Raw genomic sequence first — 25,847 nt, forward strand, 5'->3', positions numbered from 1 at the left:
CTGGGGTACAGGCCAGAGATACGGAGGGTGAGAGGATTCACCAGAGACAGAGCGGGGAGCAGAACAGGCAGGAAGTACACTGCTGAGGGGAGCAGCGGGCGGGTCAGGAGAGGTCTGCCATACCATGTGGAGCTCCTCCCGGGCAGGCGGGGATCGAACTCATGAGGAGTTGGCTTAAGCTTCTTAGTGCAGTGCTTTAACCCGCTGCGCCACCAGGGAGGGCCGAATTATCACTTATTTTTATACTCAAGATTTGTTTGCATTTGTAAACTCAACTACCTAACATTTTGCAAAAAAGAAATTAAGTGACATACTGTATTAGCAATTATTGTGTCTGATTTTAAAAGCACGTGTTTCCCCCCTTATTTTTTTTGTATTTCTCTGACTATACCCACAGAATCCTGGTGCTTACGTAACCCTGATAGCTGGTACATACTCCCTTCATAGGCGTGTACAGTAGAATGTTTAATTGAAATTTATATGGAAAATAAAACCTTTTTTTTACAAAGGAAACGGTACTAACTTTTTTCCTAGTTTATGTAATTTGGTTAAAATTACTCCTTTTTCTGGCCCTCTCTGGTGGCGCAGCGGGTTAAAGCACAGCACTAAGAAGCTAAAGCCGCTTCCGCATGAGTTCGATTCCCGCCTGCCCCGGAGGTGACCACAGGGCGGGCCGAGTGGGTGGGGCCAAAGTGAGCAAAGCAGGGGGCGGGTGTCGTTCGCCCTGAGCCTTTAGGGTTCTTGCTTGTCGCCCACAGATGGGTGGCTCAGCAGGGGCGGCATCACGGCATCTGTTCTGGGCCTGAGCTGCCGAGCGGGGCCGTCTCCCGAGAGCGCCGCCTCCGGCGCTGCCTGCCTGCTGGCGCGGTCGGCCAGCGGCCCGGGACTGCAGCGTCCGCTGCGGGCTACAGTCACTTCAGGGCCTCGGAGCCCCGGAGGCAGCTAGGCGTTTCCCCTGCTCAGGTTTTTAAATGAAATTTGTTTTCATTTTACACCGCTCATGACTAAATAAATAATGGCAGCTGCTGTTAGAGTGAGGCAGGTAATGCCTTGACCCTAAATTCTGCCTCCAGAACCTACTTATATTTTGATTTCAGATAGAACTGTTTTCCATGAAATGTAAAACCTCATTTTGAAGGGAAGTGGTATGAATGCTTTCAGTAATCGCTGCCAAGGAATTAATATGGACGTTCTAGAAACCACTGTCGCTGGTAATCAAAGTGCTTTTAATTTACACTGATGTTGGCATTAACCAGTATTGCCGAATCGGGGGCATAGAAAGAAATTCCATTGAAACTTACCGGGAGCTCATTGAGGCCTGAGGTTTTATAGTGCTTTCTGTGGGCCATTTCACTGCCGGCGACTTTTATTCACATGATTTATAATGCTGAAAATTTCAACTCACTCTTCATTGGAAAGCGAAGTTACTTAAGCTCTCTAAAGACTAACCTTCGGGTAAGTACCCGAAAAATAAAGGCACGTACGGTGTTGCCGGCCCGCTGCCAAAAGATGATCATGTACGTGAATACCTCTTTGATGCTTGCGCTCCAGAGGTCACAGTAGAGACCCGCTCCGGAAACCTGCAGCAGACTCCTGCCTCGTGAGCAGAGGCCGTGCTGGCTACTCGAGGGCGCAGCGCGCCTGGCGAGCGAGGCAGGGCGGCGTTGAAATTCGGCCCATTTGTGTCCTGGGACTTGTCAGCTGTTTTGATCGGGTACTTCTCGCTCGCCCTGCCGGTGTTGACGTGGATCCCCAGCCTGGACCTCCTCGTTGACGCACCTGCTCTGCAGGGGACGCTGGGCAGCCGCCTTCCACCTCGTTTGAAACGGATCTAACAGTCGGCTGAGTGCCGCGTTAATGCCCCACGGCGGCGTCCTCTCCTTCAGCGGCCACTGTTTCATGCGTGGGTGCACGAGTCTGTGCAAGGACTTCCTGGAATTCATTAAGACAAATTACTACCTTTATTTTCTCGCCAGCACCCCGTTCTTTTCTTGTTTGCTAATTTTGTTCTCTGGATTTTCCCTGAGATGGCTTTTACTATCGGGCTGCTTGCCAAGCCCCGCTCTGACCGGTGAAGTGCGAGTCCCAGGGAAATGACAGTTAACTAAGTGAAGGGAGCTAAGACCCCTTCCACTTTTTGAGGGACAAACATTTCACCGTGCTCACTATATTTTTATAGTGAATATCCGTGACTGATCAGGAATTCAGTGTTTTAAAGAGCTCTCCAAGGGTGCGGTCGTTTAAAAACAGCTGATAGAGTGGAGCCGGCGTGTAGTGAATGTCTACGTTAACTTCAGCTTGGGGATTTGCATATCCCACAGAACCATCGCAGCAGTCAGGAGAATGGGCACAGTTACCGCTGCCCGCATTTGCTTCCTAATTCTTAGGTAGCCTCGCCTGTCTCCTCCTTCTCCCACCACGCTGACTTCACAGGGAACCCCTTCTCAGTCTTCTGTCACTATAGATTGGTTAACATTTTCTATTCTTATGTAAATGGAAACATACATAAAGTCTTATTGGCTTTATTCTTTAACTCAACATGGTTTATTACGAGTTTCATCCGTGTTGTATATATAAATAAATGATTCCTTTTTGTTGAAAGGTGGTATTCTATGACCTGCAATATCACAAGTAAGATTCGTCTGTGAGTTGACCTCTAGCTTATTTCTCGTTTTCTCATCTGCCCCTTGTCTTTTAAGTTTTCCTTCCTGCTTTCCACCTTCTCTCTCTTGCATTTTTTTTTTTACATTTATTTATTGATGCATACAGAACTTGGGTACAGGCCAGAGGTGCAGGGGCGGTGAGAGGATTCACCGGAGTGGGGAGCAGAACAGGCAGATCAACAAAGTCCACTGCTGAGGGGAGCAGCGGGCGGGTCAGGAGAGGTCTGCCGCGCCGTGGTCACCTCCGGGGTGGAGATTGAACCTTTGTGGAAGTGGCTTTAGCTGCTTAGTGCTGCGCCTTAACCCGCTGCGCCACCAGGGAGGGCCTCTCTCATGCATTTTAAACTTACATCAGCCCTTGGCCTGGCTCTTGAGTAGTTTAGACTTGTCAGTATTTGGCTTCTTTTGAGTCTGTAATCAAAACAGAAGTGTTTACTAAGTGATTTTCAATGAATTATCACTTTTTTTTTTTTAAAGATTTATTTATTTATTCATACGGAACTGGGGTACAGGCCAGAGATACGGAGGGTGAGAGGATTCACCAGAGACAGAGCGGGGAGCAGAACAGGCAGGAAGTACACTGCTGAGGGGAGCAGCGGGCGGGTCAGGAGAGGTCTGCCATACCATGTGGAGCTCCTCCCGGGCAGGCGGGGATCGAACTCATGAGGAGTTGGCTTAAGCTTCTTAGTGCAGTGCTTTAACCCGCTGCGCCACCAGGGAGGGCCGAATTATCACTTATTTTTATACTCAAGATTTGTTTGCATTTGTAAACTCAACTACCTAACATTTTGCAAAAAAGAAATTAAGTGACATACTGTATTAGCAATTATTGTGTCTGATTTTAAAAGCACGTGTTTCCCCCCTTATTTTTTTTGTATTTCTCTGACTATACCCACAGAATCCTGGTGCTTACGTAACCCTGATAGCTGGTACATACTCCCTTCATAGGCGTGTACAGTAGAATGTTTAATTGAAATTTATATGGAAAATAAAACCTTTTTTTTACAAAGGAAACGGTACTAACTTTTTTCCTAGTTTATGTAATTTGGTTAAAATTACTCCTTTTTCTGGCCCTCTCTGGTGGCGCAGCGGGTTAAAGCACAGCACTAAGAAGCTAAAGCCGCTTCCGCATGAGTTCGATTCCCGCCTGCCCCGGAGGTGACCACAGGGCGCGGCAGACCTCTCCTGACCCGCCCGCTGCTCCCCTCAGCAGTGTCCTTCGTCGATCTGCCTGTTCTGCTCCCCACTCTGTCTCTGGTGAAGTCGTTCGCCACCCCTGAGTCTCTGGCCTGTACCCCAGTTATGTATGCACAAATAACTCTTTTTTTAAAAAAATTACTTTTTCTTTCCTTTGCAAAGACTAGAAGCACCATGGGTGTCCTACTGTGAACACAGATTTCAGAGCAAATCAGATTCTCTTCTAGTCACGTGGTGTCAGGCAAGCTTTGAGCTTGTCCAAGGCCCAGGTCTGAGCTTGTCCTGTGTAAAATAGCTGACCTCTGATGCAGAGTCATTAGCGGTCTCTCACCATCATGATCGTTAATGGTGACCCGGATCCTGCCTTTGGCCACAGGCTGGCTAATTCTCACCTTGCACCTGTTACCTTGGTAATGTTGGAACAATGCCAATCTTTTGCTTTTATTAAAAATTTTAATGAGATTGTGTAATGTATGATTTTATGAATAAGAAATTTTATGTTTCATGTAGAATGTCTTTCCGATACTGCAATTCATGACCTTTTGCATGTGTTTCTTATCGGAAGAATATCAAAGAACATCCCCACAACAAAGGATGTGGAGCCGTTGCTTGAAATCGATGGAGACATACGGAACTTTGAGGTGTTTTTGTCTTCGCGGACCCCTGTTCTCGTGACTCGAGATGTGAAGACCTTTCTGCCATGTACCGTGAACCTAGACCCCAAGCTGCGGGAGATTATTGCAGGTGGGTGTCAGTGGTGAGTTTAATTTTTCTTTAAGTCTGCAAAAATGTTCCTGTTTCTGATGTAGCTGTATAAATGTCTCCTGCTCCATTCAAAACACAAAGCAAAAACCACACACCAAGAAATACCGAGCGAAGCCCTCACGACACAGGAGAATCAAGGAAATGGAGGCGGAGGAGTCTCGCATCCCTCAGAAATGTCAAGAAAATGCCACGTGGGAAACTGGCTTTGTTATGTGTCCCAGCCCGCACGCCTCAAGCCTTCCGTTCCATTTCTTTCAGCAGCTGTCACGGCTTTAAGAGTCAGTCCGAGCGAATGTTCGTAATAGGCCGGCTAGCTGGGGGGAGGGAAGCTTGATAGTGCTTCGAAATTTTTAACTCAAATCTGGGGGCTACCCTCGGGTTTCGGGTCGTTCTGGTTCTCGAGACGCCAGCTGTGCACCCCGCCGCAGCGCCTGTCGCCACACACCCGCCCCGGCTGCCTGCGGCCCTGGCCGCCGACCCCCGTTTCCGGGAGCCCCCGGGCTACTCCCATGGCGCCTGGTGTTTGTTAAGAATCCTGTGATGAGGCTGATTGCAGGTGTGTTTTGCGGGAGCTGTGGTTGGTCACCGGTGGGGGGCCGTGCCCCCTGCCCACAGTCTGATGTCGGTATTCGTGCCAGCCAGTGGGAGTCTGGAGCCGCCAGTGCTACTTGTGAGTCAGGCACAAACAGCGGAAAGGTCAGAGAAAAAGCTCAAGTTCTGGAGAGAAGAATCCTGATGTCGGCCGCTTTTCAAATGGCGAGAAAAGCCGAGGATTTGGTCTCTTCCCACTAGGGTGTCCACAAACGTGGACGATGCCCGGCTGCCCCTTGCGGCGGGGCCAGCGAGAGTTAGAGTCGCGCTCATTGGTGCCGGAGCACGACGTGGGCGGCTGGACTGGTCACTGACTCCGTCTCCTCTTTGTCTTCTGGGGTCTACTTGCATCTCGCAGACGTCCGTGCGGCGAGGGACCAGATTAACATCGGCGGCCTGGCGTACCCCCCGCTGCCGCTGCACGAAGCCCCCCCCAGACCGCCTTCTGGCTACAGCCAGCCGCCTTCCGTGTGCTCCTCGTCCGCTTCCTTCAGCGGGCCGTTCGCAGGCGGGGTCGTGTCCCCGCAGCCCCACAGCAGCTACTACAGCGGCATGACGGGCCCCCAGCACCCCTTCTACAACAGGGTAAGGGCCGCGCGGGACCGTGCCGCTTCGTCAGGGTGGAGCGGGAATCTCTCATGGGCTGGGTTGCGGTGTAGAAACGTGTCAGTCTGCCCGAGTTTTACATGTCTTTTTTTAATCAAGAGAGCCCTGAATTGTAGTGAGCTCTAGATCTCATTTGAATCCGAGAATTAGACACTGTTTGCTTTTACTGTCTTGCTAAAAAGTGAAGCCACAGGTCTGTGGCTGCATTTGCTTCCAGGGACAGGGAGCTGTTCCTGTATTGCCTGGAAACAGTGTGCCATCTTGGCTCCGTCTATACTGACATTGAAAAAGATGCACTTAGTCTGGGCTCTCGCCTTTACGTGTGAGATCATGATGAGGCCCAGATGTCATGGCCAAATGATGGCGCTGTGTCGTTCCAGGTGAGCTCCAGGTGTGTACAGCTGTTTACTCAGTAAGGTCGGCCATGAGTTCGAGCAAGTTAACAGCTCTGCTGCTTTAAGACCATCAAAAGAGCTTAACTAATATAACAATCTCAAAATTTAAATGTCGTAGGTCGGGTTTTGAGATCCTATGGGATATGTGTGAGGCTTCTTTTCTTTCGTTTTTACATGTGCATTAAAAATTTTGGAGTTGTGTTTTATTGTTTAGTTTCATTTGATAAATCTCATTACACTTTGATTTCTGTAATTGTTTATCCCCTTCTTTTGTTACGTGTTTTTTCCATAGCCATTCTTTGCCCCATACCTTTACACGCCAAGGTATTACCCTGGCGGTTCCCAACATCTCATCTCACGTCCATCAGTAAAATCGAATTTGCCCAGAGATCAGAGCAATGGCCTAGTAAGTATAAAAAGGGTAACTAAAGTATTAATCTAATGGAATCGTAGATGGCATTAGTGGTTTGCTTATTTCCTTTCCTAGTAAAAGCATAATTTACTTTCTAAATAATATTAAGAAATATAGCTATTACTAACATAAGATGTATGTTGTTTTCGTTTCTGATAAATATCTTGGGCAGAAAAATGAGCGGCAAGCCCAGGGAGTAAGTGCTCAGCTGTTTACAACCTGAGTTAGCTTGTAATGTAATAATGTTTGTTATCAAAACTTTAAAAAGTAAACCTTTGCATCTGCTAACTTTGAGCATTGTTTTAAAGGACGTAAGTATATGGTAGCTGTATATATGTTAGCCCTGTCATGTACAAACTGAAGGATCTATTGGCAGAACACTGCAATGCAGAAATTAAATAGGACAAGGAAAGTTACTCAAATATGGAACCTTATCCAAAGCAAAAAAAAATTTGTGCCTAAAATCTGAGGTGTTCCTGAGGATAAACTTAACAATTAAAAAAAATCCTGCTGATGTATTTTTATGAGTTAGGAGATAAAATCGGTAGCTCTTACACTGGCCTCTACATTTTCGGTCAGTCGCTGAAGGAAGCATCTAATCCGGTACAGATTTCAGTGTCGTGTATTGTTATTTTTACATCGTGTTCATTCATCACCCTAGTTTGGCTCATCCCCTCATCTTTCACCGACACTCTTGTTTTGTGTTGTTAGGAGGTTATCAAGGAGGACGCTGCTGAGGGGCTCTCTTCACCCACAGACTCCTCGAGGGTAACGGAGTAGTCCTGTGGAGTGAGGCGCCAGCCACTCGTCCCCTGTGGCAGCAAGCCCTGTCTAACTGCTGATGGCAGTCCACTAACTGCGCTGTGGTGTGATGGCAGCTAGTCAGAGTAGCTGAGTACTAATGATTAAGTTCGTGGTTCCTCAAGCAGCTAATGTTTAACTTACCCTTTATTTCCTCCTGCTTTCCCCCTTTTTCAGTGACATGGGATGTTTTGTTTCAATCGTTCAATAAGGAAGAGCTTTTCCAGGAGGCATCAGGAGCGTATCAGTTGGTGGTATTCGATTCTTAGTGTTGAGCTCTATTTTCCCATGTGGCTGTTTTTTTTGAAGCCCGAGTTTGGGTCTACGCATGTAGAGTATTTTTGAAAATATCCAGAATAACCTTTGATATTACCAAAAGACATTATCAGCTAGATGGCATCGACCTAAAATAGATCTTTAGGGACTCATTTTTCACCTAGGTGTCCACAGCTCATAAAGCCGTGTATAAACGCCATGCTTTTCTTTATCTGTATAAATATTAAAATAAAATCTACAGATAAATGCAGAGCTGTTCAACACACAAGGGGAATTATTTTAAACTTTTGACAACACTCTAATGTAGGTTTCTTTTTAAAAGAATGAGCTTAGATAGAAGTCACTTTGTATATTATTCAGAACTTTGTACTTAGTCAGGGATACAGTTAACGTGATGAACTTTAAAATCTTCATTTACTAAGGCAATGGGAAATTTAAAACTAATTTGTTTTCTAACTTTTAATTACAGAATGTTACACCTACATAAACATCAGCGATTTCATCTAAAGCTATGCTAAAATGTGGCATAGCGGCTAAAATTGTTGTGCAGTTAAAATTATCTACATCCTAAGTTTGTCCATAGTTTTTAAGTTAAAACATATATATGGGTGAGCCGTGTTTTAACTTTCTTTGAGTTAATAAGACAGAGGAAGGGAACATGGTTCTTTTTGACTCATTCACTTCTCAGTTGAAGTGTTTGAGTGACTTCAGTTATCCAACAATGCAAGACACTGGAAGCCAGAATAATTCTATTTGGATGTCAGGGGATGCTTTCATTTATGCGCCATCACCACTGTGTGGAAGGAGGATGCATGGTTCAGTCAGAGAGCTTTTACTAGGGATTCACACATGCAGTGCAATTCTCTGGGTTTAGATTCATCAGCAAACTTTTGATGACAGTCTGTGAAGAATTGTACGGCCTTCTCAGACGGGCTGAGAGAGTAGCGATATCCCTTGTGTACAGGGTGAACAGACACTTGTGATGAAAGCTTCTTGTTTCTTTCAGGGACCAGTTTTGGGGAAGGGGGAATAATGAGATTCTCGAGAGTCTGTAGAACAACCAAGAAAAAAGGGGTCTCCCTTGCTAGCGCCTCTGCCTTTCTGTAATCAGATAACCGGCTCTTTGCTGCTCTTTTAACATCAAAAGTAGTTTTGCGATCTTAGATGCTTACCAAGCTTTCTTTGCTTTTAAGAATTTAACAATGACCATAGCATGTAAAATTTATTTTGTAGATTAGCAACAAGTAGACAGTTCAAAACTAAATCAAAAGCAGTGGTGGAAATACAAAGAAATGTCTACATGTGGGCACATTGCCTGGGGCCTGTGTAGCTGACCAGCATGGGCTTAGTGTCCAGGCTGCTTAGCCCTTTGTGACTTCCAGCCCTGTCAGAAAACCCTCTGCATTTCTGGGGTAACAGGGCTGCTGACTGAGCCCACTGCTGCTGCCCAGCTTGTGCAGTACCTGGCTCCAGAGCTGCTGCTGCTGGAAGGTAGTTTGGGAGCTACAGAAATGCTTTTGTCTTGTCATTACTGACAGAATCACGAGCAGCAGCAGCGAGAAGCCACCAGAAGGCCAGGTCACAGGCTGTCGCCACACCAGGGGCATTTTCTCCCATGTGGTGCTCCCATCTTTTTTTACCACAAGAATTTCTGAAAAAGCTTTTACGTAGCCGATCCTTGTGAACATGCCTGGGCCTTCTCATGTAAGGGCCGTAGCTGGCGAAAGCCATCCAGGACTTAGCAGGTAAATACTAGCTCCGGCCCAGCATTTTCCCAGTCAAGATGCGAAATGCAAGTCTGTGTACTCACATTTTTATTGAGGAGTTTGTCATAGAGAAAACACCTGCCAAACCTTGTAAACCAGGGCAAGTAGATCAGCACTGGGCCCAAGAACACGAGAACCGGAAAAGACCAGTGTCCCTCAGTGTGTGAGGCAGAGGCGTGTGCTCTGGAGTTGGGGTCTTCGGCTTTTACCTGGTGCCTTTACTTTGTCTCAGCGCAGTTCCTGCAGGGCAGGCTGGGCACGGGGTGAGCCAAGAGGAGGCTTCTCGGGGCCTTTTGTGCATTGCTTCCAGAACTGCACTTCCGAGGGGTGAGTGTTCCTAGTTAAGGCATGCTGCTCTGGGGTGAACCAGCGCTTCATCGGAAAGCATTTCTTCAGAGGCAGGAGCCGCGTGACGTTTCTCTGCCCTTTGTCCTTCCTTGAGTATGTGGCACAGGGTACCTGTGTGATGGGCCGTTTGCTGGCTCAGGAGACTCACTGTTTGCCAGCCAGGCTGCAGTCTAGTGGGCAGTGAACAACTGAGGCGTCCCGCCCTCAGGGCGCCACAGCTCTGAGGCCTACCAGGGAATCCCCAATACCACTGAGCCGCTCTTTCTCTGCCACAGGCTTCTGGAACCCTCCAAACAGCTTTATTTCGATCACTTTTGTAGCTCCTTGGGAAGACAGGAAGGTCATTCCTTAGCACAGAGTCAAATTGTAAAGAACTTAGAATCGCAAGGCACAAACCCTGATTCCAGTGGGCTGTTACTTTTATGCGGAGAGGCTGATGGAAAGCGCTAAGTTAAAGAAGGTGCTAAGCACGAAGGCTTTGGTTTTCATGAACCTGGATCCGGTCAGTGGAATGATTATGTTGAAGGTAAAAAAAGATGGGGCTCAATTGGTAATTTTTATTTCCACCACTGGTTTAGAGCTTGTACCCTGTTTTCAAACAAACACACGCCCACATCAAACTGTCTCTCGTTGTTCAGGAGCAGGCTTGGAAGCGCAAGTTAAAGATGCTGTGGGTAAGGAGCGGGGGGGCCTCGGGCAGCCAGGCCGCCTTCTCTGTCGGCTCTCCACCACGCCTGAGAAGGAGCAGCCACGCTTCGGGAGTAGTTTAGAAGTGCATTTTTAAAATTCTGCTTCCAGTCAGGAAAGGGTCAGCTTCTTTCCTTCAATAATACAGCGAAACATTGTTCTCTCGCCCAACTCGAAAGCACGGTGTTAAACTTCAAGTCGAGGAAACATTTTCCCTAAACAGCTAGTGGGTTACACGAAACTGAGATATTTACACAGAAACAGGATGTTGGAGTGACGACACCCGAGAAACCCCGAGAACAGCTAAAAACGAGCAGCCACACTCGCCGCAGGTGACTCGTCCTTGGGGGTTTGGAAGATCGCCCTTCAGTGTGGCGGCGGGACACCCTGGGCCTAACTGTTATTTCTCGTGGAGGTTTTCGAGGAAGTGACATTTTCTAGCTGGGTGAACAATAGCTTTCTTTGTGTTTTGGGTATGTGTTCTAAACTGTAATTTCATTAGCACATGCTGGTATTGTTTAAATCTCCACAGACGTGGACACGCACAGACACCGACACACACACAGAGTTTGACAGATGCCTGTTTATAGGAAGGTTGATGCAAACTAGAAAAATACAGGTTCCCGCACCCGCGGCTCTGGCCGCTGGAAGGAAACGTGTGCGTGAGGCCAGACGAGCCCGCCCGCTACCGGGGGGCGCTGACCGCCCCTGCCAGCCCTCGCTAGGTCACTTCACCTGTTTAAGACTATTCACCACCAGCTTGGGTGTTCAAAATACTATGTGCAGGTGTCTCTTCGGATTGGAGCTTAAAAGGAGGCTCGTTACTCAGAGCATGCAGGCGCTGGCTCTGCCCCCTCCTGACGGCCCCGGCGGTAAGACGCGTCAGCCTTTCCCTCGCGGGGCGTTGGCCACGTCCCCAGTGGGACAAAACCCAGATTTGAAAAGGCTGAAGGAGGCCCGAGCTAGCTGATGAGGTGCGAACTCCAGGCGCCTCAGCCTCATCGTTAAGCGGGCTCGTGTTAGTTGTAACTTGAATCAGACTGTGGAGTGAAGCCTGCGGGTGCGGGGTCACGGGTTCATAGCTGACTCGGTACCTGGCTTCGTGTCGAACGATGGCACGCGCGTTGCGCCTTGAGCCCCGAGAGCACTCGTTCCCGCGGTCACGCAGCCTGGGCAGCCCCGCGGCCGCTTTGCTGTCAGAGGCGGTGTGTCGGGAGAGGAGTGAGGGGTGCTGGCTGCGCGGATGATGAATGTATTATTTGACGTTTACTTTAAGGTCAAGTCCTTCATTCTCTTTTATTCCTTCCCTAAAGCCGTGTGACTCTGGGTTTCACAGACAGAGACAGGTACAGAACCTTCCAGTGAGATCTTACTTTTCTCAGTAGACTCTTAGCAGAACTCACTGGCCGCTTCTGCTGGGCTGTTTATAAAACTGTGCTCACGTGGCTTTATTTCAGTAGCTGCTTCCAGCCCGTGCATGGCCCTCGCTTCTGCTCACGTCACTCGCTCACCAGGCTGGTAACGGCAGAGCGTAGCTTTAGTCCTGCTTACAGCAGGAGACGGCAGTTTCGCCTGGTAATCGTCTGTTTTGTCAGCTTTTACTTTTATCTGAAAAAACTCTGACTCGTGTGCAGTTGAAAGTTTATTTAACAACGTAAACAAACTAACATCTTCTGTATTCAACTTTTGACAAAAAAAAACTTTTATAAACTGATGTATGCTGAAATTGCTTGTTCTTGACTTACAACAGGTAAATTTCAAGTAAGAGTAATGAACAGGTTTTAAAATGTCATCACTCTGTGGACTGGCAAAACAATGTAACTAGTTTTCCATTAAGAAGTAACTCTTGAACCTGCTTTTTCCTAACCACGTGTGTTTACTTCCCCCTTCCTTTTATGAGACTTCTACCCAGAAATTCACTTGGCTTCAAAATAACTTTGTTATGCCTGATTATTTTAGAAAACACCTGACAGGTAATTGCCCTTTTTTCTTAGTCAATGAAGTATGTTTAGACATTTTAATTTATTGAAAATGTACCCCCAAGTTGATCAAACTCAGTTTACAAATGATCAAGACTCGGTGTAAGCTTTGGAGTTCAGGGAGCTTGTGTCTGTCTCACGAAGCTGCTAAAATCATTCAGAGATAGTAGGTGCTTTCTACCTTATTCCCATGAGGCAAAGCTATGTTTTTAAAAATAATTAATAAAATGTAGCCGTTTTAAGGGTCAAGGAAATAAATTACGGGGAGTTTTGCTTGTTGAAAGGAAGGGCCTCCGCCTCTGTGGATGAGGTGCGCGATCGATGGACACCCGGCGCCCGGCTGCTGACGGGTCACCGCCTCTGTTCTATTACATTTTTACCCTTTTTAGCACAATCAGAAAGAGTTCTTTTGCGACTGAAGGAAAAAAGACTTTTTACTTTAAAGTAATTGTAGGTTTAAGAAAAGGCGGCGCCGGTATTCCCAGCATCGCATCGTTAACCTGCCGCAGTGGCTTCTGGGGACTCGCATCGGCGCAGTGCTGCCAGCTACCCGCGGACTTTGCTGAGCGTCACCGTTGCCCTTTGGCTGCCTCAGGTGCGGCCGTGACCACGCTATTCCTCCAGGAAGCGCTTCTTATCCCGGGGTGCTCCCTGGGCATCCCGGTCACCTTTGCGCCTGGGTCCCGGGCTCCCGGGGAACACGAGTGGGCATTTTGCAGCTGCTGCTCCGGTCCGTCTGCTGTGTCCCCTTGACTCGGACTAGTCTAGAGGACCCCAGGATTGGCGCGCTCCCTCCTGGGGCGTCCTGCCAGGGCGGCGATGCCCGGTCTCGCCCCTGTCATGGCCTCACCCATGCAGCCAGGGGACGCCTGCCAGGTTTCAACCCTGCAGAGCTTTGCTTTTCCCTTGTCACGAATAACGACCTCGGGGTAGAGACCGTGAAAGTCCTCAGGTTCCCGTTTGTGCCCGTTCGCTTCAGAGCTCTGCTGCCTCATGTCCCACACGGCCCCTCACTGTGTCGCCTAGCGCGCTTTCTACCTCCCTCGTCGGCGTTTTTTGAGGAACCCTGGAAGGAAAGTGTCTCTTCTTCCTCACTTGCGTACTCGTTCAGTTACTCAGATCAGTTTGAACTGTTGTTCATGGGATCATTATCTTGGTAGTCAGGTGTTGATTTGTGATTTTCTGACCAAGAAAATAAGAGACTCTAGGGAAAAGACCCAGGTGGAGGGATTAAAATGTTTGAAATACAGTCTTAAAAGATCACTTAGAAGATAAGTATTACTCAACACTAGAAACTAATGAGCTGCTGACACGTGCTTACCACGGCCACGCCTTGTCGCCAGCCGCGGGCTGCGCGCAGGTTTAAGTCAGAAGTGAGAGTCGTGGTTGCCCGCGGCTGCAGAGGGTGTTGGAGGGTGGAGGGTGACTGCCCGAGGGCACAGGGGCTTTTTAGAGGGGTGATCCGTGCGGGACGGTCTCACAACCAGGCAAGTAGACGCGGAGGCGTTGAACTGTACACTGCAGGGTGCAGCATGTTGCTATTTCAGTCAGGCTATCTTAAAAGGAAGAAAAGTTAAAAAAAGTTCTTGTTAAGAATTCTCAAAAAGCGTTTCAAGTTCCCAAGTGGACACAGGGGCACTTTGGACGCCAGCTGTGTTCGCAAGGCAGGAGGAAGCGGGCAGGGGCTGGCGTATGTTTGGGCAGCTGAAGCTCAGACCGTACGGTCGATGGCGAATTGTGAATTTATATTTAATTAAAAGCAAACTAAATTAACAGTGTTTGGTGCGGTAGAGTGCAAGTCATTCGTTTCCAAACTCTTACGATCCAGTTTATAAATCTGCTGAGGCTCCCTGACGCTCATCAACTTGGTGCCCAGCTGTGTTTGGTCCGTCTCGCTCCCTGGCAGTATCGGGGCTTACGCATACGCACACAAGGTGAAGGTGTGTGTGCTCTGCGCTGTGGCCCTCCGTGGCCCGGCAGGGTCCCACGACCCGCCTCTGTGGCGCTGGGCGCCGTGGCCGCCTCGCCCTGAGAGGGGGAGGCGGCAGCGAGCCGAACGCCGTGCCGGGAGCGGGCAGGTAGTGAGAGCGGCGTCACCAGAGCGTTATGCTCTGGACAGCTGCCGGCCTTGTCATTGTGGCCGTTTCTGGAAGCGTTTCTAGCATAGCCAGCTAGACGAGGAGTTAGGACGTGCGGGGCTCCCGTCCACACCTGCCACCGACTCGCTGCCTACCCCGGGGCCCCGAGGCTGTAACTTCGCCTCTCGGCCTCAGTGTCCACACCCGCAACTGAGGAGATTCGTAGCCCCCTCGGGCAAATACTTCTTGTCACCGCACTCAGAAAATGTCCTTCTGGGATTGTTTGTTGTCTTGACTTCTCTTAAGCCAGACTACATTCTAAGGCGTGTGTGCTGTCCCAGGTGTCAGGAAGTAATCGTGTTTTAGGGACCCGGTCACCATGCCGATGGCGAAGGGAGGTTCTAGATCCGTGGATGTAAAAGACTTTACGAGAGCTGACGCCGGTCGCTGCTGCAGCCCGCGAAGGTCGTCTGTGGAGCGGCTGAGCCGCCGGTGCAGGCACTGGAGCTACTGCAGCCTTCAGCTTTCGCCGTATCCGCATCGGGGCGCCATCCCCCGCCCCCGCCCCGGCTTCTTTTCCTTTTAAGCCCAACATGCCCCACCCTACCTTCCTCCTAACTGACTGCCCCTTCCCTGCGAGGCTGAGCTGGGAACTTTTGGCCTAGGCTTGGTCTTGGGCGCGCCTGGCAGAGGACAGTGGTGTGGGTCAGTCAGTACCTGCTAGTGAACGCTGCGCCTCGCGGAACGCAGTCGCTGCACCTGTGCCCGGCACCCCGGCACCCCACAACACACACGCGCTGTTTTCACTTGGTTTGAAAGTGTGTGAAGCAGAGGGCCTCATGAGCGCCGCTGGCAGGGACTGCGTCTGGCAGCCAGGTGAGTCACACGTGTTTCTCTGCGGCTTACCCAGGGGTCAGGCTCGGCCTCGGGGCCAGCGGTGTCACTGAACTCCATGAATGTGGACGCGGTGTGTGAGAAGCTGAAGCAGATAGAAGGCCTGGACCAGGGCATGCTGCCCCAGTACTGCGCCACCATCAAGAAGGTGAGGCGCCGCGGGCGGGCTGGGGCGGGCCTGGGCGCCGGGGCGCTCCCCACCGCTCAGGGGCCTCTGTGCCAGGGAAGGCCCCGCGGGCCCTCTCACTCTGCAGCCCCACATCGCCCCGTTTACCCTTAGTGTGTAGGTGGGTTAAAGAAGAGATGGCGGCTGTGTGACAGTGCTGCGTGAAAGACGCCTCAGGGTAGCCAGGGTGCAGGATGAGGAATCCAACCCGGCTTCTCCTTGGAGAAACGACTCCGATTTCCCACAGCATGGACCAAGGCCTCGTACATTGCATTTCCTTTATTTGTAACATGATCTGCGACTCAGTGATTACCAAGGCAGAGCAGCCACACCCCAGGCCCGGGGGCTCCGGGAGGCACACCCGCTTTGCCATGCTCGTAACTCCTGGCTTGTTGGACAGCCGCGCCCGGGGCTGTGAGAAGCCTTTCCCTGTCCCCGTCTAACAGTCACTCGAGACATTTCCACTTGGCTACACGTTTCCTGCCAGAGCTTACACAGGTAGACAGGCGTAGCAGGCCTCCCAGTTGCGTCAAGAGCAGCGTCTGAAGCTTCCAGAGAATGATGATATGCAGAGGAGCCGGCTGACCGGCCCTCACCCACGCTCAGTCAGAGAGGTTCCGGGTAACGCGTCTCTGCGGACCTGGTGAGCGGTCACCCAGTTTGCCAAGGGACGCAACTCGCACATGCGGACCCGAAGAGCGAGGCTCCGGGCAGGACCGCTCTGTGGCCGCGTCCCCAGCCACACGGCCTCGGCCGCCCACCCAGCCCTGGCCCCGTGGCTCTCTGAGCCCGGTCAGCGCTCTGTGGCCGGGCTGCTGTCCCAGGCTGCCCTGCCCACTCCCCTTTGAGGTTCACTGGAAACTGAATGTGCTGACGGCCCAAGACACCGGCATTCACAGTGTCCCCACGTTAGTAAGTCAGACTTTGTGTTTGATGAAATCAGTCAACACCTGTTGTTGCAGAGAACATCCCAGTGTTTTGTTTGGGGAAACTAGAAACAGAGAGTCGCTAAAAAGGCAGCACTTTTTGTGAGTTTCGTGGACTGGGAGATTAGCAGGCAGGCGCCCTCTCTGGGAGTCACCCGGGCAAGCCCACACCCCGGTCCAGCGAGCGGACACTCCCAGCCCGCCACATCCGCGCTTTTCCAAGGGCCCCGAGAACTCTCAGTTTGCTAATCACTCATCTTCAGACTATCTCCCCTTCTGGTCATCTCCCTGCTTGTTCTTCCTTCTGCGCAGGCAAACATAAATGGTCGTGTGTTAGCCCAGTGCAACATCGACGAACTGAAGAAAGAGATGAACATGAACTTTGGAGACTGGCACCTTTTCAGAAGCACGGTAAGTGCCTCATAGTTGTAGCCCGTTTACAGCATGGCTTAGGCAAGTACTGGCCGCACCAGCATCTTTCTATGTTTTACAAACACACGTCGGGCTGCCGCTTATGGTGCCGCGAGCCACGTGTGCTGTTATGTAGCCTCCACGGCAGCTCCAGGCAGCCTTCGCCTTCTGGGCGTTTCACTGGAACGTTGGGAAGAGGCGGCCCAGTTCCGGTGCTTTCCCGGACAAGGACTTGCTCTGACGCTAACTGTCGTCGGTCCTCTGGGCCTGGCCATCACGTCTGTCAGGCCTGCGCGGCGTTAGGAGTCTGTGCATCGGTCAGGAAAGCACCCCGCCCTGGTGTCTGATAATGCTGGGTTCTGGCCAGCTCCTCGCCCAGCTCAGCCCGAATCCCGCCCGTTGGGCTGCCAGAGCCCCCCGCTTCCATGTCCCCTAGATCCCCCCAGCCGCCCCCGCCCACCACGTCCCCTAGCAGTTCTCAGCGGCCGGCGCCGCCACTCGGGCTGTCCGTGCCGCCTGCGCACGCTGCCCGGGGCGGGCTTGGCTCGCACTCGCCCTGCTGCTGCGGGGTCTACTTAGGAGCGACGCCAGCCGCTGTCCTGCTCTGGTTTGCTCCCGCTGCGCTTTCCCCCGCAGTGGTGACGTGATGGCCAGCTGCCTTAGCGCTCTATGGCTCCACCTATAAGGCGGGTGTTCGCCTTTGTTTGGATCAGTTATGATGAAGATGAGCAAGAGCGCCGCTTCTCTTCCGGAAGTAGCTTAGTCATCGCTGTCCTCAGCGCCGTACTGTTACCGCAGTGCTTGCTGCCGTTTCTGAAATGTGACTGTTTCCGTCTTCTCCGAAGGTGCTCGAGATGAGAAGCGCAGAAAACCAAGTGGCCCCTGAGGACCCACGTTTGCTCAACGAGAACAGCAGCGGCCCAGCCCCTCACGGCGAAGCTGCTCGCCACTCTTCGCACGAGTTGCCGCACACCGAGCTCTCCAGTCAGACTCCCTACACGCTGAACTTCAGCTTTGAAGAGCTGAACACGCTGGGCCTGGATGAAGGGGCCCCGCGCCACAGCAACCTCAGCTGGCAGGTACGGACTAGACGCCATTTCTTGCTGACAGGCGCATCAGTCTGTTTTTAATTCGGTGTCCACAGCGCCTTTCTAGCCATTCAGAAATTCACGGGTACCAGAGTGAGCAGGTGGGGCATGCCCGGCTCAAGGAGCCGCGCTCTTGGGGGTCAGGACAAACGGGACAGCAGGACTCGTTCCGTATGAGTAAGAACGGATGGGAGACCGGGCCTGCCGCGTTGCTCTCGCCACGTGAGCCCTGTGCCTGCCACGTCCACTCGTCGTTGCTAAGATGCGTCGTCATGGGAACGCTTACACACGCCATCCCTCTGCGCTCCCGAGGGTGTCTGCGCCTACTGCGGAGCAACACTCGCTTCCTTTTTATCACCTGGTGTTGGGCAACTTGCTTCTTTGGAGGGAGGACAGGTGAGGATGAGGCATCAAAGCAAGTGTCAGAGACGCACCCGAGGAGGCGCGATGGGAGAGCAGGGTGGAAAATCAGCTGGAAGAAACAGGCGGGACGCAGACGAGAGACGCCGGCGAGGGAGGAGACTAGGGAGTGGCCTCAGGGGAGCTGCTGTGGGGTGCGGCCTGGCCACTCCCGAGGGTGTCGACTTAGACAAAAAGTAAATAGATACATGTAAGTAAAATACATTTTGTTTTAGGTAAAATAAAAATATTTCTCTTGTCATTGCTCTACGTAGCCTCCACCTTACTTCCATTTCACCTCTGGGTATTGACCAAGATCAAAATTCGCTTTGTTACAGAAGATAACACTTGACCCTCCTGTGACTGTTTTAAGACCCGCTTAATTTCTTTCCCCCGTGCTTCCTTTGAACATTTCCTAAGAAATCTTCGCCCTCAGCGTCTCCACTCGGTCCCCGCGGGGCCTGGGGACGCAGCCTCACGACAGCAGCGGTCTCTGCTGGTTTTAAGTCGCAGAAAACTTTGTACGCGTAGAAATGACTGAAGACTCGAGGGAGTCTTGTTTATGCGTACCTAATATCCTCCTTATTGTAAATAAAAATATTTATCAATGTGTTAAGCTAGACCAATTGCATTAATATGAATCGCGTGTCAATGAAAAATGACAGTATTTCCCAAAACAGCGAAGTGCAGTGCCATGTGCACGTCTCTGTAGCGAGGAGGGCGAACCCCCATCTGGCCCTGACAGTCTGCGCGCTCCCCTGGACACTGGCAGTGGCAGGCAAAGGCCGTGACGTCACCTGTTCCTCTGAGGGAGGCTGGGGCCTGCGGTGGTGGGGGCCCCGGAGGTGCGCCTGCGCAGAGAGGGCGCGGGGCCTCCTCCAGGCGGCCAGGCGGCCAGGCGGCCAGACGGCCAGACGGCCTTTTCTCCCTGTGGAAGGAGGAGTCAGCTTCAGCTTTGCTGCTTCGTTTAAGCTTTTGCTCGTCTCTTTAAATTCATTCACCTTTTTTCCCAATTTTTTTCTTTCCTAATCTGCACTTTCCTGTGCCATACATTGGCTTTGAGCAGCTGCAGGAACTCCAACCTTAAAACGCCACGCCAGCGACCCCTCTGAAACTGCTTCCTCTGTGCACCACCGACTGGCTGCTGGCCTCGTGGCTTCTGTTTCTGTTCATTTGGCCCCTGCACCTCTCTTTCACTTAGTTCTCGCTGCTTACATTGCTTTTTTCTTCTTTTTTCACTTTCAGTATATTTTCTTTTCATTTTTTTAAAGATTTGTTTGTGCACACAGAACTGGGGTACAGCCAGAGGTGCAGGGATGCTGAGAGACTTCACCAGAGACAGAGCGGGGAGCAGGACAGGTGGATTGACGAAGCCCACTGCTGAGGGGAGCAGCGGGCAGGTCAGGAGAGGTCTGCCGCGCCCTGTGGTCACCTCTGGGGCAGGCGGGGATCGCACTTGCACTGAAGCGGCTGCCGCCAGCTCGCAGTGCTGCGCCCTAACCCGTTGCGCCACCAGGGAGGACCCAAAATCTGTATAAAGCTTTCTAATAACAGCTAAAATTATTCATAAGTTCAGGTTTTGTTAAACTGGGTTATGCAGAATTCCGAGGACTTTGAACACTTTAATCTACATTTATAGTTCCCAACCTGTTGTGTATTACACTTTTTTTATTTTGCTTATTTGAATTTTTCCATCTTTTTCTCCCCACAGTCACAAACTCGCAGAACCCCAAGTCTTTCGAGTCTCAATTCCCAGGATTCCAGCATTGAAATCTCGAAGCTTACCGACAAGGTGCAGGCTGAGTACAGGGATGCCTATCGCGAGTACATCGCTCAGATGTCCCAGTTAGAAGGCGGCGCAGGCTCTGCGGCTGTGAGCGGCAGGTCTTCGCCACATGGTGCATTCTACATGGGCCAGAGTTCGTCAGGGGGCTCCTTTCATTCCAGCCTAGAGCCAGAAAAGGGGAAGGATAGCGACCCAAAGCCAGATGATGGAAGGAAGTCGTTTTTAATGAAGAGGGGAGATGTCGTAGATTATCCCTCATCGGGGGTTTCCACTAGTGAGGCCTCACCCCTGGATCCTATCACTGAAGAAGATGAAAAGTCTGACCAGTCGGGCAGCAAGCTTCTGCCAGGCAAGAAGTCTTCAGAAAGGTCAAGCCTTTTCCAGACGGATTTGAAGCTTAAGGGAGGTGGACTGCGCTACCAGAAACTTCCGAGTGATGAAGATGAGTCTGGGACCGAAGAATCAGATAACACTCCTCTGCTCAAAGAGGACAAGGACAGGAAAGCCGAGGGGAAGGTGGAAAGAGCGTCAAAGTCTCCAGAACACAGTGCTGAGCCGATCCGAACCTTCATCAAAGCCAAAGAGTACTTGTCCGACGCCCTCCTGGACAAGAAGGACTCCTCCGACTCAGGAGTGAGGTCCAACGAAAGTTCTCCCAATCACTCTCTTCACAGCGAGGCAGCTGACGGCTCCCAGCTGGAGAAGGCAAACCTCATAGAACTTGACGACGACAGCCGCTGTGGCAAGCGGGGAATTCCACACAGCCTGAGTGGCCTGCAAGACCCTGGGATAGCGCGCATGTCCATTTGTTCTGAAGACAAGAAGAGCCCTTCCGAATGCAGCTTGACAGCGAGCAGCCCTGAGGAAAACTGGCCCGCGTGCCAGAAGGCCTACAACCTGAACCGCACACCCAGCACCATGACGCTGAACAACAACAGCGCCCCAGCCAATAGAGCCAATCAGAATTTCGACGAGATGGAGGGCGTTAGGGACATGCCCCCGGTCATCTTGAGGCCCGGCTCCAGTGCCAACCCCCCTGCTATTCAGAACGAAAACCTGAAAAGCATGACGCATAAACGGAGCCAGCGCTCCAGCCACACACGGCTCTCGAAGGCTTCTGCCGAGCTCCCCGCCGTCGCCTCTTCTGACAGCACAGGTTTTGGGGAGGAGAGAGAGAGCATTCTTTAGGAATGCCACGCCAGAGCAGGACAGCGTCACTGCACCACGGTGATGCATTCGGCCTGGGCTTGACGGTGCCTGACTGCGTGTCGGCTCTGGACATCTCACCTCACGCGATGAGGGATCGGGAGGCCCCGGGGAGGGAGACACAGTGTCCAGCGAGAAGAGGGTGAGCACAGACGGCCAGCTGTCAGCACCACCTCCTGGGTGACCGGAGCCTTCCCTTCCATCAGCACGTGACCCCGTGAAATTACTGGACCTCAGACTTGAGTGGAAAGCCAGATCTGAAATACTCCACTAAATAGAAAGGGCTTAGTTCGCCAAGGAAAATGAACTGTCGTCATCAAATCGTGGAGGACCATTGTGGCATTAGAGGAACCAGAAGCATAATTGCTTCCATGGGGTAAAGAGAAGATTTACAGCTTCAGGAGCAGCCCAGAGACTGAAGATCAGAGCTCTATAAATTGAAAATTAGTGTCTCTATAAAAGGCAGATCAATTAAAGACTCTAAGTCTTCCATTAAGATATGTGTAATAAAGAGGGCTGAACGTGGATGAGGAGGCGAGCAGAGCCCGAGGAGGACCTGGGGACTGGCCCTCTGCGCTTGTCCAGTGCGGCCGCCCTGCTCCCTGCAAGCTCCTCTCCAGCCGCAGGGCTGGCTCGGCACCGCCTGCCTGCCCGAGACCCCCCGGCCTTCCTGTAGTAATGGCTCATTCCACGTGCCTGGCTTTTCTTGGTGAGCCTAGCAATGAGCGGGAAACCCGAGCTTGTCTGCTGGAAAATGAAGGACGTGGGTAAGAAGAGACACTAGTAAATAGTAATGGATGAGTGAGTGAGGAGATAATTACATCAAGAAGGTCAGTGACAGATGACAGGGGAGTCCTTCATTAGGTGACTCTAATTCCTTGACTCTATAGCAGGGCACACTTGACTTGCTTTGTTCCTAAATCCGTTGTTCAGTCTTCCCATGGTCCTTGTAAGAAAGGTACTTCCGGCGGAGAGTTCAGAAACGTAGAAGAGCAGAGGGGAACGGAAGATGAAACGGCCGCGACCCCCGCTCGTGGCTAGCAGAGCTGTCGCGGGGAAGGGCCGTGTGCCCAGAGGGGCCGCTGCCTTGTCGTTTTGCCGTGACTCACCGTGTAGGGCGCATTTAGGAGAATATGCTCATCCAGTCAAGGCTGAGATGGGGCAGAACTGCCGGTGTGAATTGCCTGAATTAGTGTTAGCTGTGTGGTAACATGAAATTTACGCATTTGCTTAATAAAATCTTTGCTGGACCGGTCATTGCACTTAGTCGTTGGCTCTCTCGGTTTTATTGCCTCGATGGTAGCGTGTAACGTGACCTTGTATAGTGTCCATCTTGCATGACTTGAACAAATGTTTTTAATCAATTAGTTAGGGGAAAGGGCACGATGTTATCGCCATTATGTATTGAAATGTTAAGCCGTGGCTATTTACAGTGTTCAGTAGTTTGCAATATTGTGTAATTAGTAATTAAATCAGAGACAATATTTGGTTCGAGTGAGTAGATGCAACTTCTCTTGTACGTTCTCTATACCGTGTGTGAAGTGGATACCGAGTGTTCAGTGGGTTAGTCCTCTATTAAAGTATTAAGGTACAGAAAACAATAAAAAAATTGCATGCTGCTCTGACTCGCGAATTTTTATTCACTACAGTGATGATGGTTCACATTTTGATTAAATACTGAAAACTACTTTCTGTGTGATTTGGCATCTTGTGAAGATGCTGACGGCCCTCCGGCTCCCGCACGAGTCGGAGCGGCCTGCACCGGCCCGCTCAGAGGGCCTGGCTCTGTGGCTGGCCGCACGGGCCGGCAGCACGCCCCGCTCGGGGCACGGGAGCGGCGAGGAGGCTGGCCACAGCCGCGGAGAGCTCGAGGACGTTGTTGCGTGAGGAGTCAGGCAAAGTTTGTTTTTCGTACAGTTTACAGAAGCTGACAAGGCAGATGGGTTACTGAGTCACGTCGTCCTTTTGAATCTGTTTTATCTAAATATATAACTCAGTCTGATTCTCACATGCAGAAGACTGCCTTAGCTGGGGGAAAAGTGATAGAGAACGTTGCTGCTCTAAACTTGCTAGTCTCTGCGACTGTTACCATATTTTCTCTCCGGAGCCTCACCACGCCTTCGAAACCATTTCACCTCCACTTCACGCCACGGCTCTTCTGTTCACGCAGCAGAACACTGAGCCAGCCTGGTCCCGGAGGCGGGTGTGCTAAGGCAGCCTTCCTGCAGGGCGGGCGGACGGGCAGGGCGGCTGCCCTGCGCTGCTCGTTCGGGGGCCCGGGCGGACCCGGGGCTCTCCAGCATTCGTAACCGAGCCAGCATGAAGAACGCCTTTGCTAAAATCCTCCTCTGCGTGTTACAGTGCTAGGTGATGTACACTTATAATTTGGACTTTTTTTTTTAAATAAATACTAACGATGAGAAAAAAATATTTGAATGAAATTAGTCTTTGGACTAAGATACTAAAAGTCCCAAGACCACATACTGTTTTATGACACCAGCAGCTCTCAGCCTAGTTGGTATCCCAGAGTGAAAACCCCGAGTTCTTGCTGACTCGAGTAAGTCAGCATAATGACCAGGGGAAAAACGAGAGGGCCTGGGCCCTAAGCTCACAGGCGCGTGGCGTGGGAAGGGCGAGCATGTGACAGAAAAGGGAGCGTGGGATCAAGCTCCTGTGGGGAGTGCTGGGCGTGGATGTGCTGCAGGTGGAGAGGCTTTTGCCTGGGGCAGGGTGCAGGTTGGCGGGTGTGCTGGGCTAGTGAGAGATGGCAGTCTTCATTTCCAGGTTGCAGCCCCCTTCGTACCTTAGGATCTTAACCATAGGCCACAGTTTTGCAAACAACAAATAGAAAACCGTGCAACGGAGAGCAAGCCCCGGGTGGTGTCCCAGTGGCTCCTCATGGGAAAGGTTGAGTGTCCTTGGTAGAGACTCATCAGCTGGAAAGCGAACTTAGAATCTTAGAGGGTGTCAGACCCTCTCATGACGAGGAACAAGACGCGGACCTCGAGAGAGAGGTCTTCAGAGGACCAGTTTAAGGTACATGAAAGGCGTCTGACGCCAACTGCTGTGATCGATTACCAATCAGAATGTGTAGCTCGCTGCCTTAAGGAGCAGCGTGCGCCAAGGAGCCCCCGACTGTCACTTGGAGGTGGCTACCATCACCTGCATCGTCAAAGCTTTCCTGGGCGCCGGCCCTTCCGTGATCCTGGATAAGAGATTCGTTCACTGTGACACTTCTCTTTGGTTCTCAGGAGTAATTGAAAATATGAATTCGTTTGAACTAAATGCACATTTATATAAAATTTTAGGAGAGCACCCACCAAGATGTTCAGAAAGAAAGTATGTTGCATGGTGCAACCAGCTTTCCATGCACCAGTTCTGTGGCCAAATCAAACTCATTTTCAGAATTACCATTTTCTTGACACGTGCCAAGTTTCCGCTGTATTTCTGGGCACTTATAGAATGCATTTTGCTATATTTCAACAGAAATTAAGTGTTTTCTTTTTTTGAAGAAATTATCTGCTTTGCGCTCCTCCCTTTACCTGAATTCTTTTCACTTTTTCTCTCTCAAGTTCTTTTTAAGTGCATAAGTGCATATACTCATCCTGCTTTACCACAAAGCACCCTTGAGCATGATCAGTGGAAAGAACCTCAAGATAGCGTTGAGGCTGGACCCCAGCACAGGCCTGTGCTGGACTCAGAGCTTGGAGCGGGAGTGAAGCGCACTGCTGTGGCCCCACGTCACCCTCGGGGCTTGAAAGAATTGGGCTTTTGAAAGCCTTGAGGCTGCATGGGAGCAAGGGTGCCTTACAGGGCGCCTGCTCCCCGCCTCCCCCCCACCCAGTGCTGTAGCCGCCTTCCACCTGGCTGGCCTTCACCTGGCTGGCGCTCACCTGGCCCTCACCTGGCTGGCGCTCACCTGGCCCTCACCTGGCTGGCCCTCACCTGGCTCTCACCTGGCTGGCCCTCACCTGGCTCTCACCTGGCTGGCCCTCACCTGGCTCTCACCTGGCTGGTGCTCACCTGGCTGGCTCTCACCTGGCTGGCTCCCGTAAAGTTCTGTGGTTGTGGCTCGGAAACTTTCAGGCCACAGGTTGGCTTCAGTGAGCGTCAGCTTTCCGGGACGGTGCCCGCTTGGGTCCCACCCAGTAAGTGCCAGCAGGTGAAGCGCTGTATGTGCTGCGTGGCGGCGTCTCAGTACCCCCCTGTGCCCGTGGTCTTGGCGGTCCTTGCTGGAGAAGCCCAACGAAGCAGATGCTACTAGAACAGCTCCACATTTTACTCTGGGCACTGAAAATCCCTTTTGGTCAGCTCAGCCGCAGGGTCACCTGCACCGCAGCCGAGGCTGGAGGGCTCGGGCGGGTCCGGGGGGGCTCGGGAGAGCTCGGGCGGGCTCGGGCGGGCTCG

General features: G+C 51.3%; 1 protein-coding gene across 1 annotated transcript in view; it reads left to right on the forward strand.

Annotated features, from left to right (window-relative positions):
- Nucleotides 1–23,065, forward strand: part of KIDINS220 (kinase D-interacting substrate, 220kDa) — a 65,628-nt gene extending 42,563 nt beyond the window's left edge. Inside the window, exons 21-28 of the mRNA XM_012727372.1 lie at nucleotides 4,426–4,604; nucleotides 5,575–5,801; nucleotides 6,510–6,623; nucleotides 11,821–11,853; nucleotides 15,475–15,606; nucleotides 16,863–16,961; nucleotides 17,807–18,040; nucleotides 20,160–23,065. Of these exons, the coding sequence (XP_012582826.1) occupies nucleotides 4,426–4,604; nucleotides 5,575–5,801; nucleotides 6,510–6,623; nucleotides 11,821–11,853; nucleotides 15,475–15,606; nucleotides 16,863–16,961; nucleotides 17,807–18,040; nucleotides 20,160–21,422 (2,281 nt within the window). The 3' untranslated portion in view covers nucleotides 21,423–23,065. The remainder of the gene's footprint in view (nucleotides 1–4,425; nucleotides 4,605–5,574; nucleotides 5,802–6,509; nucleotides 6,624–11,820; nucleotides 11,854–15,474; nucleotides 15,607–16,862; nucleotides 16,962–17,806; nucleotides 18,041–20,159) is intronic.
- Nucleotides 23,066–25,847: the final 2,782 nt, after the last annotated feature.

This window comes from Condylura cristata, unplaced genomic scaffold (assembly GCF_000260355.1).
Source record: "Condylura cristata isolate star-nosed mole 26May11 unplaced genomic scaffold, ConCri1.0 scaffold00020, whole genome shotgun sequence".
Taxonomy (NCBI): Eukaryota; Metazoa; Chordata; class Mammalia; order Eulipotyphla; family Talpidae; genus Condylura; species Condylura cristata.